We start from the raw sequence: 17,322 nt of genomic DNA, 5'->3' as shown, positions 1-17,322 counted from the left end.
ACAGTTTTATTTCAATGGCGCAAGGCATATCCAAAAGAAAAGAAAAAGGTTTATAAGAAAATTTTGCTTACAGTCTCTTATTTCTATTTAAGCTAACTATATAGCAAAACATAGATCGAAGATAAAAGACCTTCTATTACAATATAATAAGGTTCCTTCTTTCAACTTTTCAACCTCATGATGTATAAAATTGTATCAAGATACAACACCTTTTATTACAAACCACTAGATAAAGAAAATTCCGGTCTACCAACATAGATCAAGAAGTTGACAAGTATTGGGGTTAGATCTAAATGAAATCATGTAGAAGCTAGGTCTATTGGTGAGAGAAAATAGGGTGAATGATGAGAAGATGGCATGGGAAGAAGATGATCATCATTGATTCGTTGCTCCTTTTTTATATTAAAAAGATAGAGATTGGCATGCTATAATGTTTGTATGACTTTTTTCTTTGTGTATTCTCTCAAAAGATAAATAATCCCTAGTTCTCATTACATATTCCCCCACTTTATCTATATTTCATCTTTTAATAGAAATCATACTTAAATGAATTATAGAATTACAAAAAATCTTAAAAGTCTTTACTGCCACCTATAAGTTGATTTAAAACATCATATTTGATATTACAGTTCACAAGGATTAATAAGATTTTCTATGCAAGTTATATGATACACACATATTAAACTATCAAATAAAAAAAAAATCAAATGTATGTAATTGTTGTGCCATTTTTTCTTGATTTTTTTTCTAGTGAGAGCGAAATTCCCCAAAGAAGTAATTATATGATGTTTCTCTCTGATTGCGCCTCACACTTACTTACAAACACAATACAAGTCAACGAGAGCTACATGGAAAGATCTCAAGATTATACAAAACAGCACACAAACAAACTCTTTTGCCTTTTCTCCTTCTTTCTTCTTTGATTTCTCCACCTTCCTTCAACTGTTAGTATAAATTTTACATACATTTCCCTGAGAAAACAGAAAATGAAGAGAAAACTAGAATCTTTAATTTTCCATTGAATCAACAGTGAATTGATCAGAAATTAAAATTTACGATGAGATTTCAACCTTGGCTTAATTGTTTAAGCTTTGCCTCCTTCTGGCAATGTGATCAAACGAGAACTCGAGTCATAAACCATCTCCGTTCCACAGCTAAACAAGAAACCAATTTTAAGAATCAAAATATTTCAAGAAACGTTATAGACTTTCTTTTGTGATCAGATTCGAGTCTAAAGCTAAGGAGCTTGCTTACCCGGAGCACTTGACATTGTTGGTGGAACCGTCATTGGAGATAGATAGTATTGTTCCAAAGAAGGATGTATTCTCTGTTCCACAGTTTGGACAAGGGCCCTGTGAAAAGATAGATTCCAAGAAAACTTAAACATTTTAATGAGTATAATCTCTTGTTTTACCAGTGTTCAAGAATTGATCCGAGAAGATCAATAGCTTTTTTACCTTCAAGATTAAGAAGTCCTTGATGATTAGCTTAGTGAGTGAGAGCGCCAGATATACAATTGCAGGCACCGCAGCGAACCACGTGAAAATGAAACTGAATGGTTCTGGAAGCTGCAAGAAATTTTGTAACGATTACGAGTATATTCTCCAAACTATAAAAGATGGGTCAATAGAGGTTTTACCTCGAGAAGGTACGTGATTTCAAAACCCGTAAGGTCATCGAGGAAGAAAAATCTGGAGAACCATTGAAGAAAACAGAAATGTTAAGTAAACAAACAAAACCTGAGACTTTGTGATTTGAAACTTGAGACATGAATAGAACCGATAACTTACAGTCCGAGAGCAACAACAGTTGCTGGTACATTCAACAAGAACATTTTGAAATAATCTACGGCTAGATCACTGTAAACCTGCATAATCATGAATCCAAAAGTATATAATATCTCTAGAGTTTGTCTCAAACAATGAAACTTAAATGGAAGCATCCCAACAAATATAGCTTAACAATCATCTTATAACTATTACCTTTTTACTACGAAGGCTGCATCTTGGACCCTCGCACACAATATCACTTCCATCCATCTACAGAAAAAGAAATCAATGATTAATCGGATCCAACTTAAGACATGTAAAAAGATGGATATATAAAACTAAAGAGATACAAACCTTTAGTTTCATTTTCAGCTTATCATATTCTTCATCACTCAAGATTGGGTTTCCAGAGACATAAGCCATCGAAGCTTCAAGGAATCTTTGTTCATCAGAACCTGCAGTACATAAAAGTATATCACAAATCAAGAACTTAGGCCTAAGGAACTTAAGACAAAGTTTTATAAATCATAGTTTCATTACTTAGCATCACAACACTGCTTCCTTCCCACATCAACTCTTCTTTAAGGTTATCAAACTCTTCGTTAGACATAATCGCTTTGCCTTCGTAATAGAATGACTGCAAAAGAAAGGCAGAGAACAATCTTCAGACTTAGAAAACTTCTATATCAGAATATTTCGGTAATCCATCAAAAGACCAAAAATTAATTATTTTTCTCTGTGTTACTTGCATCGCTTGGAGAAACTCTTGTTCCATTTCGCCGAGTGATCTCTTCTCATTCTTGTTGATGCTACAATAAGGTAAAATCTTGCTATCCACTTCTTCTCCACCCACCGGACCTGAACGGAAAATCAAGTATGTGTTACAAAATGCTTAGTAAAACCTCAAGGAGGAACCTAAAATAGTTAATTAGAACATAAGAACATAAGAATAAAAACAACAATCCCCTAAAGTGATGCACTTTTCTCAAAATTTCATGACTGAGTGTTTATTGTTTTGATCAGAAAGTGATGACTGAAAATTGAAAACTAAAGATGCAATCTTAAGGTTGATTAGAGCATACGAACCAAAAAGGTCTCCAAGTTCATACAACAACTTTACTCAAGTAAATTTGAATTTTGAGTGTGCTTTTTTTTTTTTTTGTTTAATTCAGAAACTGATAATTGTTTCAATTTAGATTACTCTGTAAATAACCCTTAAGCAAATACATACGAAAATTTACCATAAAGATCCACAAATTGGAAATCAGTTAGCCTAACTATCTTCTATAAATAAAAAAATCGAAACTTTGTGACATCAACTATGTTCTCAAACGGAAAACCTACGGCGGATTAAATCGTGACATTTTACCCTGGAAAAGGGCTAATTTTCGAGATTTACAGTAACGAATCCAAAAAAATTGAAACTTTAAGAGGCAAAAATAAATCCAGACCTGATTGATCAGTGGTAGCTTTAACGGGCAATAAGAAAAGTCTTCGTCTGAGAGAAATCGATCGTCTATAGCTGAAGTAAGCACACTGTGGCCTCGAAGGCGACGACGAGAACGAAGAAGATGAACAAGTGGTGGGTTTGCGAGAAATCGCAGAGTAAAATCGAGGGATCGTTAGAGTAAACGCCATCTTACTGCACATACTTTTTTCTTCCGGGAAAGAGGAGAGACTGAAATCCTTCTTTCGTGTGATTTCCGGGAAAGTAAAACAAAAGTTAGGATCTTTAGGATTTGTGGTTGAGAATTGAGAATCTGATTGAACAGAGTGAACGTTTTCAGATTTTTTTTTAATTAATTGGAGGGAAAATTAGGAAGAGATAATCAATAGCCGGATCGTGTGGCGATGAAGAGTTCCACGTCAGCAAAAATATCCAGTGATTTTGATTACGCATCGATTGCGTTTGGAAAATATTTCAAAGAAGAAGAAGGATTGTGCATAGGCCCACGAATGGCCCAACTTCGTTTAGGGTTTCTTTGTTTTCCAATCGTCTGACCTATACTTTTTCACAACCGCAAGCAACCAGAGGAAAATAAAAAAAACCACAATTTTGTTACAAACCTTGGACAAAAACGATGACGACTATCTCCAACCTTCCAAGGGAGCTAGAAGAGATTTTCTGTAGGATTCCTTTGAAATCTATGAGAGCATCTGTGCAATTAACTTGCAGAAAGTGGGATGTTTTATTGAAAAATCAGAGTTTTACAAAGATGCATATTGAAAAAGAGTCGTCTCAGATTATCATGTTAATGGATTACAATCTCTATCTAAAGAGAGTCGTCTTTGATAATGATCCATCTATAGAGCCTAAAGGCAAACTTACTTGCCTTGGAGAACAAGTCAGGGTATCTCAAGTTTTTCACTGTGAGGGTTTATTGTTATGCACGTTGAGAGACGATACTAAGGTCGTGATTTGGAATCCGTATTGGGGGCAAACAAGGTGGATCGAACCAAGATATTCTCACGAGATACAGTACGGACGGTTTAAGTACAACTACAAGTATGCTCTCGGATACGTGAACAAGAAGAAGAGATCTTGTCGTAGCCACAAAATCTTGAGGTTTATAGATGATAACCTTCGTGCCCATGTACCTGGAAGCGACGAATTCTGGTGGTATGAGGTTTACGATTTTGACTATGATTTATGGACAACTCTTGATGTCACCCCACACTGGCGTATATTGTTTTTTTACCATGGTGTGACTCTCAAGGGAAACACTTACTGGTGTGCTTCAGAAAGGAACTCAGGAGACGAACATGAGTATCACATGATCTGTTTTGATTTTACAAGAGAGAGATTTGGGCCGTTTCTGCATCTGCCGTTTAGCGCTGGGATTAGTTGCGACTATGTAAATATATCTTGTGTCAGAGAAGAGAAGCTTGCTGTTTCATTACAGCACAACGAAGCTTGTCCAAATGAGATTGAGATATGGATTACTACAAAGATTGAGGCAGAAAATGTGTTGTGGAGCAAGTTCTTGAAAATGGATATGGGACCAGACTTCGATGACATTCCGATTTCCAAGAGTTTCATCATCGACGAAGAGAAGAAAGTAGCCATGGGGTTTTATAAAAACTATGAGCACTCGATTTACAACAAAGTTAACTTCATTGGAGAGGATGGATACTTTAGAGGATTGGATCTCGGAGTCGTAGAAGATGTAGTCAAAGGGTGTGTGGCAAGTGTGTGCCCTTATGTTCCAAGTTCAGTGCAAATCAAGAAATCTGCAGGATGAAAAATGAAAAAACAAAGCAATTTAGAAAAGTGTCGATATGATGAGAAAATGTAGAGACTTGTCGCAATTGAAAAGCTTATAATCAACGAGCAAGATGAGAAAACGAGCATCTATTTGCAATTTGCACCATGAACAAGATTTTAGCTTATATTTTCCAACTACTAATGTACGTTTTGATTCAGTTTTGATTTTTTGGGTTTGATTCAAACTAAGATTTCCAAGTTCCCAAGTTCAATATAGCAACTTTACTCAAGTAAATTTGAAATTTGAGTGTTTTCAGAAGCTGATGACTGTTTTACTTTAGATTACTCTATAAAGAAACTTAAGCAAATACAACGAAATTTTACCCTAAAGATCCACAAATTGGAAAAAATAAAGATCTCAAGGAACAAGAAGGATTGTGCCGGTGGGAAAAAAAAAAGAAAAGAAAAGGAAACTGTGCACAGGGATGCCGTGCATCCTTCGTTAATTTGGTGTTCTTTGCTTTCTTTCATAATTTCTTTTTTGTTTTGGGAATTAGGAGATTTTATTGTTTTCTACTTGGTTTGGGATTTCATCGAAACTCTATATGAGGAAAACGATGGTCATTGTTTATGAGACAGTTTTTAAAAGAAATAAACAGAGAGCTATTGTTCTCTTGTTTTAAATTTCTATTGAAGTTTTGCGTTAGGGTTTAGGGTTTACATCATATAGGGTTTCTGCATACATATACTCAGTTCCCACAACCGCAAGAAACCAGAGGAACAAAAAAAAAAACACTTTGTTACAAACTTTGGAAAAACAATGACGACGATCTCCAACGTTCCAAGGGAATTGGTAGGGGAGATTTTCTCTAGAATTCCTTTAAAATATATGAGAGAAGTGCGATCAACTTGCAGAACGTGGGATTCATTATCGAAAAGTCGGAGTTTTGCAAAGATGCAAATTGAAAAAACAGCTTTCGCAACTAAGGAAGGGGAGTCTCGGATGATCATGTTAATGGACGACAATCTCTATCTAAAGAGCGTCGTCTTTGATAATGATCCATCTATAGAGCCTAAAGGCAAACTTACTTGCCTTGACAAACAAGTCAAGATATCCCAAGTTTTCTACTGTGAGGGTTTATTGTTATGCATCTTGAAAAACGACACTAAGATTGTGATTTAATATCCGTATTGGGGACAAACAAGGTGGATCAAAACAAGATATTTACACAAGTCACGGTACGAACAGTCTATGGACTTGTACGTGTATGCTCTAGGATACGTGAATAAGAAGAATAGATCTTGTCGTAGCCATAAAATCTTGAGGTTTACAGATGATGACCTATGCCTTCTTCAAGCACCTGGAAGCAACTTCTTATGGTATGAAATCTACGATTTTGACACTGGTTTATGGACAACTCTTAATGTCTTCACCCCACACTGGCGTATATGGTTTTTTAAGCTTGGCATGACTCTCAAGGGAAACACTTACTGGTTAGCTTCAGAAAGGAAGCCAAAAGAAGAAGACTTTGAGCATCACATAATATGTTTTGATTTTACAAGAGAGAGATTCGGACCGCTTCTGCATCTGCCGTTTAGCGCTGGAGGTAATGACCTTGTGAGTATATCTTGTGTCAGAAAAGAGAATCTTGCTGTTTCATTAAAGCACATGGAAGCATGGATATTTGAGATATGGATTACTTTTAAATCATAATTTATCTATCATATTTTTACTATAATTCTAATGAATTTAATTTTATTTATTCACATATTATCTGCTATTCTATCATTTTAATATGTTTTAATAAGTATTTCGTACTTTAATATATTTTTAAATGATAAATTCATTAAAATATCGTATATATTTATTTTATACATATTTTTACATTTCCGTAATATAATTTTTTACAGTTTGATTTATCTTTAAATTCTATAATTTGTAAATATTATACACTTATAAAAGGTCACAATTTTCTAAATTGTCTTAGACCTCTAAATGTGTTAGCACGGCATTGGCGCTAAACCACGCGCTCCCAAAAAGAGATTTTCTGGGTGAAACCCTAAGATTTCCAACCGATCTCTCGACGAGGACGCCGTCGCGGAATCGTCGCTGGATTTTTCCTCACCAGCAACCACCTCTTCTGTATTCATCACTTTCCCTTTCTAACCATGTATAGCTCCGGCGATAAAGACCCTGATTCCCCAAATCCTCGTTGGCCGTATCTGAATCGTTGGACGGCGACCTGCGTCTCCGGCTCTCCTCGCCAAATCCCACTTTCTCCTACTGCCAAATCACCTCAGGAATCTCAACTTCCAAAGCCTCCTCATTCAAATCCAGCCATCTCTCTTGCCTCTAATTCTTCGATCAGTAACGTCTCTGCTCCTCCATCAGACTTGCTCAGTGTGGTCTCTGTTCGGGAGGTCATAACTGCTGCAAAGTCTACCATTGAGGAGACTCGAGAAGTTGAACCGATCAAATTAGCTCCAGAGACCATATTTGCTGCTAATCTCGGCAAGGAAGTTGAGAATAAGTACGTCAATCACAATCGTTCCATTCAATCTACTTCACTCAAAGGTGCGTGGACTAAGAAGTTGAATTTATCAAAGGCTTCATCCTCTCATCTAGCTCCTCGCATCTCAAGAGCAGACCCAGAAATATGGCCTTCTTTATCAGCTTCCAAAACCGGTCAAAATCAGCAGGCTCGAGCACCATTGGTTGTACAAAAATCTGTGGCAGTTGAAGACAATGTTCGGTTTCCATGGGCAGCAAAAACGAACCTGGCTTCAAGGAATCTCTATCGGGCAACTGAGCCAAAATTTCTTGAAGATGGGACTCCTAAGGTAACAATTCCTCCACATGTTTTGTTGCAAGGATTAGAGAACCAGAAAGAGTATGTATTAGGCCAGTTCTATAGATGCTCTCCTCCCTCTGGTGGTCTAATCTTTGCTGTGTTTAATAAGTTATTGGGAAAGAATTGTCGAATAACTATTAGGAAGCTTGGAGATTCTAATTACCTATTCCATATTCCTGATGAATCGACAAGGAATTGGGTTCTCCAAAGGGGTTTATGGCATGTTGATGATTGCTTGATGTTTGTTGCTGCTTGGACTCCAGAAGCGTCATTGGCTATACCTGAGATCAAAACCATTCCAGTGTGGGTTACCTTAAAGAGAATACCCAACATCCTATATTCTATTCCAGGAATAAGTCATATAGCCTCTGGTTTAGGTGCTCTTATGGCAACCCACAAGCCTAGATTAGACCCCATTCTCATGGGTGAAGCTAAGATTTTGGTTGAGGTTGAGCTGAGCAAAGCTTTTCCAACAAGAATAGCCGCTGAGGATGATAACGGTTTTATTTCTATGGTTGATGTAGAATACGCTTGGCTGCCATCTAAATGTGGTAGATGTGGCCAGCTTGGACACAAGGTCAAGCGTTGTTTACAAGCTGAAAATGCTCCAAATGAAGTTGCTAAAACAGTTTTGATGGACGCCATAGATGTGCTAGGTGCTTCAATCAATGTACAAAACTCTGAACCTACTATTGTGGAAGATCCCATTCCACTTACTACAGCCTCAGCAACTGAGAAGGTGTCTATATCTACAGAACCTCCTACCACTCCTTCAAATCTCAGCAACAATGAAACTATTGAGTCTCCTTCTTTGGAGGCTGCTAGATCTGTTCCAGTTACCATTACTACTATTGCTCAAGCACCATCTACGGTCCAAAAGGAAAGTGAGAGAATAGTTGAGCCCGATTTTGGTTCTAACAAGTTTGGCTCATTGATTTCTCTCGAAGGAGAAGAGGACCCATCAGATTCAGATAAAGAGTCAGATTCGTTGGATCTTATGACACCTTCGGGGAAAAGAATTCTTCGAGAAAGACCGGTTAAACTATCAACAAATGCTAAGGAGATGAGTTGGCAATCCACAGGTCGTGGACATGGGAACCGAGGTGGTCATGGGCCTCATGGCTAAAGTTCTTCAATCCTAAGCACTAAAGTCAATTGAGCGGAAGATTCAATTGTATCTGGTTCATTCATGTACTCCAAACTTTTTCACTCTTTGTAACTGCTTTCTAAAAACTGTATGACTTCGGTCATAGCTTGTAGTGATTTATGGTTTAATAAAGGAAACAGATTTCCGGAAAAAAAAAATGTGTCATGGAGCAAGTTCTTGATATGGGACCAGACTTCGATGACATTCCGATAACCAGGAGTTTCTTCATCGAAGAGGAGAAGACTATGTAGACTCTATTTCCAACAGAGTTAACTTCATTGGAGAGGATGGATACTTTAGAAGTTTGGATCTTGGAAAACGTGTAGTAGCAAGTTTGTGCCCTTATGTTCCAAGTTCAGTGTAAATCAAGCAATATACATGATGCAAAAGGAAAAAACAAGGCAAGTTAGAAAAACGTCATATGATGAGAAAATGTTGGAACTTACGCACTTGAAAAAGCTTAATCAAGGCGAAGACAAATAAACGAGCAACTTCTGCAACATGAACAAGATTTTAGTTTATATTTAAAAAGATTTTGGTTCAGTGTTTTATGCTTTCGGTTTGATTCAAATTAAGATTCTGTTTTTTTTTTTCAGAATTCATAAAGTATGATTATTTAAACCAATCAGAATTTTTGTTTATCTGGTTTGGTTAGATCGGCTTGATTTGGTTTATACTTCTGTGGTGAGAAGAATCTATTCGGATTGGTGTATTGGGCCGCCCAAGGGGTGACCCATTAATGAAGTGGGTCTCTTAGATAATTGTGAGCTCATTTATCTCTATTTTTACAATACACCAGCGGTAAACTTGAGCCTTTCACAGCCAAATGATGCACCGTTAGATTAAACCTTCCATCGCATCATGTCCGTTCAATTTGCACCTTTCATCACCTACACGTCACTCTACCATATTCCAGAGAGAGAGAGAGAGAGAGAGAGAGAGAGAGAGAGAGAGAGAGAGAGAGAGAGAGAGAGAGAGAGAGAGAGAGAAGAAGAAGAAGAAACAAAAATTACAAAACAGAAAAGAAGCGAAAAGAGGGATGCCGAACAGAGAAGATTAGGGCTTTCGTTGTATTTTTCAAAATAAAGAAACAGAAAAAGAATCATTTACATCTCTTGTTTCTTCTTGACTTGTGTTTCTCTCTTTCTCTGACCACCGAGAAGCTTTTTGATAATTCCAGGTTCGGCTTCTCTACTGTTAACTGTACTTTCTTACTGTAACTGTCGGCTGTTCAATTAATTCTGTGGGTTGTCTCGAATTTGATTATTGATTTGTTCGTCTTCTCACATGGGTTCTTGTTTGGTTATGGGGAAAATTGTTGGGGTCAATAGAAAAATAATTTTTTTTTGTCGACTTTTATTCGATACAAGTTCTCTTATTGATAAAGAAACGCACTTTATGGCATTTGCTCATAAATCTCATATCTTTGCTTACTGTTGAACTTCCTAATTCGTTGTGGTAGACTATTGAGTACCAGCTACATCAATTTCTGATTACTAGACTAATTTTTTCGTTGTAGTATACTAATGCTTACTAACTACACTAATTTCTGATTAGTAGACCATTTGATTTGGTAAAAGGCTTACTACTAGTTTCTCATTCGAGTAGTCGATTTTGATTGTGCTCAGTGCAAATCTCTCTGTTTATGTTTATTTCTGCGTTGTTATATGAGTCAACTCGTGTTATATTCTTGTTCTTTAAAGGACTTTATGTGACTTCTGTTTGTGTTGGTGATTGATCATCATGTTCTCTTTCATCAAAGTGGTTTTACTGCTTTTGATTTGTATTCATTTCCTCTCATTTCTTTAGGTGTTTCTGCCAAGTTGGAATTTTGAATAGGCATGTCTTCTGATACTGGCAAGGAAAATGCATCTGTTGTTGATTCGTCTTTGACTGATTGGAAACAAGATATAGGAAACTCTGATGATCCAGGTAAAATGTGTAGCATGTCTTTTTTCTTCCGAGAAGATCTGTGATTTGATTTGGTTGTTGATTTTTACTTTGGACAGAGAGTTCAAGTTACAGAAGCAAGGAAGATCATAAGCCGTCCAAGGTGGACGTTGAACGAGGCAACTTACCTGATCAGCTTGAAAGCTCGAACTCGAATAAGAACAACAAACCGGGGTACCAAACGAGATATTTCATAATCAAAAGTCTGAATTATGAGAATATTCAACTTTCTGTCGAGAGAGGGATTTGGGCTACTCAAGTAATGAATGAGCCAATATTGGAAGGTGCTTTTCATGTAAGAACCTCTCCTTTTTTCTAGTTTGTATAATCTTACATTTTAGTGTTTGGTATACTGACTTTATATATTCTTTTATGTAGAATTCTGGTCGTGTGGTTTTGATTTTCAGCGTGAACATGAGCGGATTCTTCCAAGGGTATGCACAGATGTTGTCTCCTGTGGGTTGGAGGCGAGACCATATATGGAGCCAGGGAGGTGGTAAGAACAATCCTTGGGGACGTAGTTTTAAAGTAAAATGGTTGCGGCTGAGTGAATTGCCTTTTCAGAAAACACTTCATCTCAAGAATCCTTTGAATGATTACAAGCCTGTCAAGATTAGCCGAGATTGCCAGGTATATACCTTAAGTTTCTTATATTTGCTTTCACCTCCTAGAATTTGTCCCAACACAAGATAATGCCTGAAGATGACTAACTTGAAGTTCTTTAATGCGTGCATGCTTTAGGAGTTGCCGGAAGATATCGGTGAAGCACTTTGTGAGCTCCTTGATGCAAATAGCTGCGATGACGGGTTGATAAATAGGTTTCATCTCAAAATCTATGTGGTGTTTTTTTGGTTCTTGTTGTATCTGCTTGTTCTTGATTTTACTCTCTCACAGCTCTTCTAGGGATGATTATTCAACGAAAAGGTCTCGCGTAGAGCCTCCATCTTCCTCAGGAGACGAAGAGTATAACAACAATCTGTGGGGCCATGTACAGATGCCTTACCCTCCTGCGATTTACCCAAACCAGGATGACCTCAGCAGATTCCATCTTGCACAACAGAGAGGATATGGAGTAGCCTCGGAATATCTTCATACATCATCAGGTGTATCTAATTATCGAGAGGAGCAAGAGAAGCCTTTACGTTTCAACTCATGGGGTCTGCCTTTGGAGAGCCCTCTCGCGAGTTCCTTAACCGATGATGATTTTCTTAACATGGTAGTGGCATATCTGCTTGTAACTTATGCTGGAAATTTCATTCTATTACGGTGTGTTGTTCTTGTATTAAATCATGTTATTAGTTGGATCAGAGATGCTAATTGCACGCTACTGGAAACTTGGTGAAAACATTTGTACTATTTTTCAATCTCTGAGCCATTTTGAGTGAGCTCAAGTTTTGATCCACATTACTTACATATATCAGGGTCAGGCTCATGTTTTGCTTTTTAACAGTTGATGTTACAGGGACTTGCTTCTGTTTCTTGAGAAAGCATCATGAGAGCTCTTGTTTTCTTGTTGTGTGATCTTTGACAAAGTCTTGTGATTGTGTTCTTTTTGCTCGCAGTCTTATGAAGAGTACCTTGAAACCCACAGCAGATGCATGAAACAACTTGGTCTGCCTGTCAGTATGTTTTATCCATCTCTGTTTTGTCAAAAGGATCATCATTGGCTGATTCTTATCTTACGTGGTAAACCTTATTTCTCTCTGCAGGTGATTCCACAATCACGGGTCACACAAGAGCCATCAAGTAAAACAGACAATGTGTAAGCTTACAAAACCTGAAACCTGATGAACCAAAGAAAACTTCATTTCTCCTGCATTTTCTGACATGTTTCTACCTTTTGCCGTTTTATCAGAAGCAATGGTTCTTCGAAAGACCGGCCATCATCAAGAAAGAGAGGACGGCATTCATCTTAGGGGGTTCAACTTCATCCTCAAAACTCTACCACGAATATCACATCAAAATGTACAAGAATATGTCAGTATCTTTTTAAGAGAATGCTGATGAAGAAGAAGTTCTTCTATGTTGTAATTCATCTTCATTTGGTCTGGTGGTTTTGTAGCAACCAGAAGACTGTAATTAAAATGTTTCTTCTTTTGATTGTCAAAACTTGTACAGTTTCAACTTTCAAATCTGGCAAAGCGTAAGCTTTTGGTTTGTTTGTATGATCATTTGATTCTAAAATGAGTTATCAATTGGGCTAGAGTTGCCTCCTGCACAAACAACTTTGATACGCTTTAAAACTGCTACCACTCTAGACCCTTGCTTTCCCATAACCATCACACCTGGGAACAGTATAACAGTACCTGTAATATGATCTTGTAAAAGCCAAAATGAATTTGCAATCTGTATAACACAGCTCAAATGCATTGTCAAGCATATACCTGTCAGATCTATCAACAGTTTCAATCCTTTAACTTACAAAACGTCAATAGTACATAGCCTGCATTTTGAAAATGACAATGCCTTGTCATTCCCCTGAAAATATTCATTGCATAATAATGACACTCCCCTGTCAGGTATATGCGATTTGAAAGTTGGATGATACAGTTGAAGTTTAACTGTGTAAAAGCTCCAAATGAATACGAGATGGTTATATAATATGAAGAGAATCGAAATTTCACCTGCTTTTGTCGTAATACTCATTTTAATTTGATGATTATCTTTTTTTTGGCTAGCTACCAAATTTAATACAAGATAAGAATCAGCCATATATGAGTTGATTAAAGATAGTAGTAGATTCATAAAAGACAAGATTTTTGATTTGAAACTACAAATGCAAAACATAAAACAGAATTTTTCCATTAATCTAAACCGAAGATAAACCGTTTGAGTTAGATCAATTTCCATAAAATATGGAATAATTGATCAAGGTCAAACAGAACTCTTCATTACATCAATAAGAAAGACATACATATTTCTAACCAAAATTAACAGAACACATAATCGTCGTGGGTAGGGTTATACATGATCAGAACTCTGTAGTGTTCTCCTCAGTACTCTCCAAAAGGCAATCATCGAAAGCTGAAGCATCAAAAGCCGTGTTGAAATCTATTAACTGATCAATATCCACCTCTTGATCGCACCCAACTTCCAAGCTTCCAGTTAAATCCTTGTCGTCGTTGTTGTTGTTAATGTTATTCTTCTCCTCCGTAACACGAAAGCTTTCACAAATCGCAAGTATCTTACTCTGCTCTTCAGTGTTCTCGTTGAAACTCGCAGGTAAATCATCATCAGGGATTAGGGTTTGAGGAATTAGGGTTTGAGGAATTAGGGTTCGATCCGAATTAGGGTTTGATCTTACAGCTTCTCCCTCACGCAACTCTTTAAATTTTCTCAACAGAGTCGACATGGACTTCATAGCGTCGTTCAATTCTTGAGGATTCTCCGATTGGGCAAGAACCTCGTCCTCCCACCACAACCCTAAACCCAAATCTTTACGAGCCAAGATGACACCAATGTCTTCCTCCCTCGTCCCTTCCCGAGCCACAGGAAGAGGACGCTTTCCCTTGAGAAAATCCGAGACGAGAGAATCTACGGAAGAGTGGCCAAAGGAGAAGAAGGAGACATGTGAATGCGAAGAAGGAGGAGTCGCTAAAACAGCTATTTGTGCGTCGGAGAGAAGACAGAGTTGCGAGGCTTTACTGAAAAGACCGTAACTCCTTTTGGTGAAAGCAGTGGCTAGTGATTCTTTCTTCGTGATCTTCTCCATAGGAATCTTCCTCTTGTTGCCGCCTCTTTTCACCATATCTTCGAATTTCTTAATTAATCTCACAACTACAGAGAGAACAAATACGAGAGAGGTTTTTTCTTTGTGGAGGCAATATTTTGTTTTCCGTGTGGAACAGACAAGTGATGGCCTCTCTGTGTGTATATATAGAAGGTTATAGGGTTTGATGCTGCTCTACAAGAAAAAGGAAATCTAGCTCCGATATCGGTTTAATTAAACCAATTATAACTAGCTTTAAGTAAAACCCCGCGTTAAATTACAACGTTACTAAACCTGAATTTCTTCTACTGAGCGACAGTCAAAACCAAACCAACTTAACTTCACTTTCTTCGGTTTACCTAATTGCTTGACCAATTAATCCAAAACTATTTTTTAGAACAAAAAGAAAAAAAAAAAAGAGAGATTTAAACATAAATTAAATTTGCATCTAGTTATCATATCTTTCAGTTCAGACTCTCAGATTATGAGAAACAGAGTTTGGCTTCAGTAGTTCAGTGTCTGGGCACGAGGCCCTCTCTCTGAGCCATTTCGTAGAGACCAATGCTTATAAGAACCTTAGCATCAGCTGTTTTGCGCCAGAGCTCTCTGTATGGGACGAGTCGGACTTTGATGAACTCGCCGTGTTCTCGGAGTCCTGTCTCTTTACCTTGTAGCTGCCTGATTGTCTCTTGTTCCACTTGCCTTCTGTACAGAAACACGCTCATTTCTTCATCACAGCCTCCCTGAACCATAGAGACACCGAAAGAGAAAACAATCAATCAGATTCCAAGCACCTTCTAAGACTACAACATAAAGAAAGTTGGAAGACGCTCATATCCTAAAAAAATGGAAGAAGGGCTAAGAAAACGATGGCTTACGGGAGAAGGGAAGACGCGGTGGCCTGTGGATGGGTCAAGGAAAGCCGTGAGATCAACCATGTCTTCTTTTTTCAGTTTTATACCTATCTCCTCTTCGACCTGATATATCCATCCATGAAGCAGAAGTGTCATGTAACTTGCACAAAACACGAGTCCAAAAGCCTTTGTCAATACGCAGTACTTCGACTTCTCTACAATTTCAGATTCCTCCTTAAGCTCTTAAGCATTTTGCAGGGCAAGTCATTGGCGTTTGCAATTTGTCAACTCTTAAACTTCTCTAGTTTCTTTTACTTCCAATATATTAGGTCTGTTTGGCATCTCAAGATTTAACCTTTTTAGTTTGACAAACACTAAAGAAAGAGGTACCTCTCGAACTGCAGTTCCTACAAAATCACCTTCATCGTCATCCAACATCCCAGCAGGTAGTTCAAGAACAATCTTCCCGGTAGGAACCCGAACCTGTAAAAACAAACCCGTAAAAACAAACCCGTAAAAACATGATCGTGTATCTTCCACATTCAAATAAAAATTGTAGCAAGCATATCGGCTTCAAGAAGTATAAAAAGAAGTCAATGAGCAAAAATGGACACCTGCTCAGTGAGAACGGCATAAGTCTCACCATTGGACTCCAAGAGAATGAGCACGGCTACAGCCGGTCCTCGTGCAAATACAATACCTGGAACCTAATGGTGTGTCTTAGCTTTACAAATAGACAAAGCAAAAACTAACATATAAGAGCACTAAAGAAAGAGTATACTGAGTTGATACAGATACAAGAAGATAATCAGATACCTTCTGATTAGTTTCCTTGTCGAAAATATCCGCTTTGAATTTGAGAAATCCAATTCTTTTTCCGAACATATCAACTCCCTAAGATCAGATTCAAAAGCTAATTTCATTAGAACTTTACTTCTGAGACCATAGGTTAACTATCAAACTAATCAAGAAACTTCCAAAATCGAATCAAATGCTTTATGTTTGATCAATACATACATACATACACATGAAGAGGTGTTTTGAATAGACTAATCAAGTAACTCCATAGAAACCAAAAAAAGGTTATCTAATAGAATCTAAGATCAATTTGTACCTGAATAAGAACTTGCTTTAACGTCACTGTCCCATCAGCTAAAATCCCAGTCTCTGATTCCAAGTTTCTCAGCCAATTCTTAAACATAGATGAATCAATCGCATTCCTAACAACACCAACCAATACAATTTTGGAAAACAAAATCTACGAATTTCGAGAAAATTAAACGCCATAGATTCGAGAACTCGCCTGAAATCAGAGGAAGAGACTCCCGCCGCCGCAGCGACAAGGACGGGCTCGGTGGGTTGGCTCGGAAGCTCGATGGAATGAGCGAGAGAGGAAGAGGAAGAGGAAGACATTCTGCAGCGAAGGACAAGCTTCGTGTGATGAAGATGAGGCAGAGCGCGTGAGGGATACGCCATGATAAACCGTGCGGAGAGAGTAAAGCTATACATAGGTGACACAACGAAAGAGAAGAGCATTCTCACTCCTTGGAGAAGATGGGAGCTCAACACGTGTGGAATGAATGTATTAAATTTATTATGTTATATTTATATGTTCAACTTTTATAAACAAAAAGGTTTCGTGGTGTAGTTGGTTATCACGTCAGTCTAACACACTGAAGGTCTCCGGTTCGAACCCGGGCGAAGCCATTTGTTTACATTTTTTTTTCCTTTATTGCAAACGCCATAGGTATACATATTATGTAAGACCTCAAAATATACCAGGAGGAGAGATTTAGAACACTATTAACCTCTCTTTGTATTTCATTCATATCAAAG

General features: G+C 37.6%; 6 protein-coding genes and 1 non-coding gene across 11 annotated transcripts; 4 read left to right on the top strand and 3 right to left on the bottom strand.

Moving 5' to 3' along the window:
* Positions 1-679: 679 nt before the first annotated feature.
* On the bottom strand, positions 680-3,548 carry LOC18014549 (PGR5-like protein 1B, chloroplastic). Its single transcript, XM_024154213.1, has 11 exons — positions 3,221-3,548; positions 2,515-2,627; positions 2,310-2,406; positions 2,124-2,224; positions 1,983-2,039; positions 1,791-1,867; positions 1,640-1,691; positions 1,458-1,568; positions 1,255-1,352; positions 1,071-1,154; positions 680-971 (listed from the first exon to the last, which is right to left on the bottom strand). Exons 1-10 carry the CDS (start codon positions 3,417-3,419, stop codon positions 1,085-1,087), a joined length of 975 nt encoding a protein of 324 aa, XP_024009981.1. The 5' UTR covers positions 3,420-3,548; the 3' UTR covers positions 680-971; positions 1,071-1,084.
* Positions 3,549-3,850: 302 nt separating this feature from the next.
* LOC112085171 (F-box/kelch-repeat protein At4g33290-like) lies at positions 3,851-5,011 on the top strand. Of its 3 annotated transcripts, none has more exons than XM_024154210.1 (2): positions 4,019-4,581; positions 4,645-5,011. In XM_024154210.1, the coding sequence occupies exons 1-2, from the start codon at positions 4,019-4,021 to the stop codon at positions 5,009-5,011; spliced, it is 930 nt and encodes a 309-aa protein (XP_024009978.1). The 3 variants fall into 3 exon arrangements, with proteins under 3 accessions (XP_024009977.1, XP_024009978.1, XP_024009980.1); XM_024154212.1 differs by having other exon boundaries at positions 4,019-4,735; positions 4,823-5,011; XM_024154209.1 differs by having other exon boundaries at positions 3,851-5,011.
* Positions 5,012-5,794: 783 nt separating this feature from the next.
* LOC18014379 (putative F-box protein At3g22421) lies at positions 5,795-6,688 on the top strand. The gene is given in 1 exon segment (XM_024154452.1): positions 5,795-6,688. A coding segment is annotated over 1 exon segment (894 nt).
* Positions 6,689-9,964: 3,276 nt separating this feature from the next.
* LOC18014377 (zinc finger CCCH domain-containing protein 45) lies at positions 9,965-13,082 on the top strand. 3 transcript variants are annotated; one of them, XM_006396762.2, is made up of 9 exons: positions 9,965-10,153; positions 10,783-10,905; positions 10,983-11,218; positions 11,302-11,553; positions 11,665-11,729; positions 11,818-12,139; positions 12,486-12,542; positions 12,633-12,685; positions 12,779-13,082. In XM_006396762.2, the coding sequence occupies exons 2-9, from the start codon at positions 10,815-10,817 to the stop codon at positions 12,837-12,839; spliced, it is 1,137 nt and encodes a 378-aa protein (XP_006396825.2). In that variant the 5' UTR covers positions 9,965-10,153; positions 10,783-10,814; the 3' UTR covers positions 12,840-13,082. The 3 variants fall into 3 exon arrangements, with proteins under 3 accessions (XP_006396825.2, XP_024009799.1, XP_024009800.1); XM_024154031.1 differs by having other exon boundaries at positions 11,665-11,741; XM_024154032.1 differs by having other exon boundaries at positions 11,665-11,741; positions 12,486-12,546.
* Positions 13,083-13,894: 812 nt separating this feature from the next.
* Positions 13,895-14,671, bottom strand: LOC18014410 (agamous-like MADS-box protein AGL97). The gene has a single exon (XM_006396761.1). The coding sequence runs from the start codon at positions 14,669-14,671 to the stop codon at positions 13,895-13,897; it is 777 nt and encodes a 258-aa protein (XP_006396824.1).
* A 232-nt stretch (positions 14,672-14,903) lies between these two features.
* Positions 14,904-16,998, bottom strand: LOC18014409 (nudix hydrolase 14, chloroplastic). The gene is made up of 7 exons (XM_006396760.2): positions 16,790-16,998; positions 16,601-16,706; positions 16,303-16,380; positions 16,101-16,193; positions 15,877-15,969; positions 15,511-15,609; positions 14,904-15,375 (listed from the first exon to the last, which is right to left on the bottom strand). The coding sequence occupies exons 1-7, from the start codon at positions 16,993-16,995 to the stop codon at positions 15,145-15,147; spliced, it is 906 nt and encodes a 301-aa protein (XP_006396823.2). The 5' UTR covers positions 16,996-16,998; the 3' UTR covers positions 14,904-15,144.
* Positions 16,999-17,119: 121 nt separating this feature from the next.
* On the top strand, positions 17,120-17,193 carry TRNAV-AAC. The gene has a single exon. It is a non-coding gene; the product is annotated as a tRNA-Val (tRNA).
* The last annotated feature ends 129 nt before the right edge of the window (positions 17,194-17,322 follow it).

The sequence above is a fragment of the Eutrema salsugineum genome, unplaced genomic scaffold (assembly GCF_000478725.1).
Source record: "Eutrema salsugineum unplaced genomic scaffold, Eutsalg1_0 scaffold_3, whole genome shotgun sequence".
In the NCBI taxonomy this organism is placed as follows: domain Eukaryota; kingdom Viridiplantae; phylum Streptophyta; class Magnoliopsida; order Brassicales; family Brassicaceae; genus Eutrema; species Eutrema salsugineum.
The sequence above is the reverse complement of the archived record's forward strand: the minus strand, read 5'-3'. Positions and strand labels throughout refer to the sequence as shown.

Bases quoted from the DNA above. Each gene is read 5' to 3' on its own strand.
- LOC18014409 (XM_006396760.2), bottom strand. From the start codon at position 16,995: ATGTATAGCTTTACTCTCTCCGCACGGTTTATCATGGCGTATCCCTCA. The intron at 16,707-16,789 runs GCGAGTTCTCGA...TGGTGTTGTTAG, and splicing joins GTCTCTTCCTCTGATTTCAG to GAATGCGATTGATTCATCTA. The intron at 15,376-15,510 runs GTAAGCCATCGT...TCTATGGTTCAG, and splicing joins ACCGCGTCTTCCCTTCTCCC to GGAGGCTGTGATGAAGAAAT.
- LOC18014377 (XM_024154031.1), top strand. From the start codon at position 10,815: ATGTCTTCTGATACTGGCAAGGAAAATGCATCTGTTGTTGATTCGTCT. The intron at 11,219-11,301 runs GTAAGAACCTCT...TCTTTTATGTAG, and splicing joins TATTGGAAGGTGCTTTTCAT to AATTCTGGTCGTGTGGTTTT. The intron at 12,686-12,778 runs GTAAGCTTACAA...CCGTTTTATCAG, and splicing joins TCAAGTAAAACAGACAATGT to AAGCAATGGTTCTTCGAAAG.
- LOC112085171 (XM_024154209.1), top strand. From the start codon at position 3,851: ATGACGACTATCTCCAACCTTCCAAGGGAGCTAGAAGAGATTTTCTGT.
- LOC18014549 (XM_024154213.1), bottom strand. From the start codon at position 3,419: ATGTGCAGTAAGATGGCGTTTACTCTAACGATCCCTCGATTTTACTCT. The intron at 2,628-3,220 runs GTCTGGATTTAT...TTTTCCGTTCAG, and splicing joins AGCTACCACTGATCAATCAG to GTCCGGTGGGTGGAGAAGAA. The intron at 1,569-1,639 runs GTAAAACCTCTA...AATTTCTTGCAG, and splicing joins AAATCACGTACCTTCTCGAG to CTTCCAGAACCATTCAGTTT.
- LOC18014410 (XM_006396761.1), bottom strand. From the start codon at position 14,671: ATGGTGAAAAGAGGCGGCAACAAGAGGAAGATTCCTATGGAGAAGATC.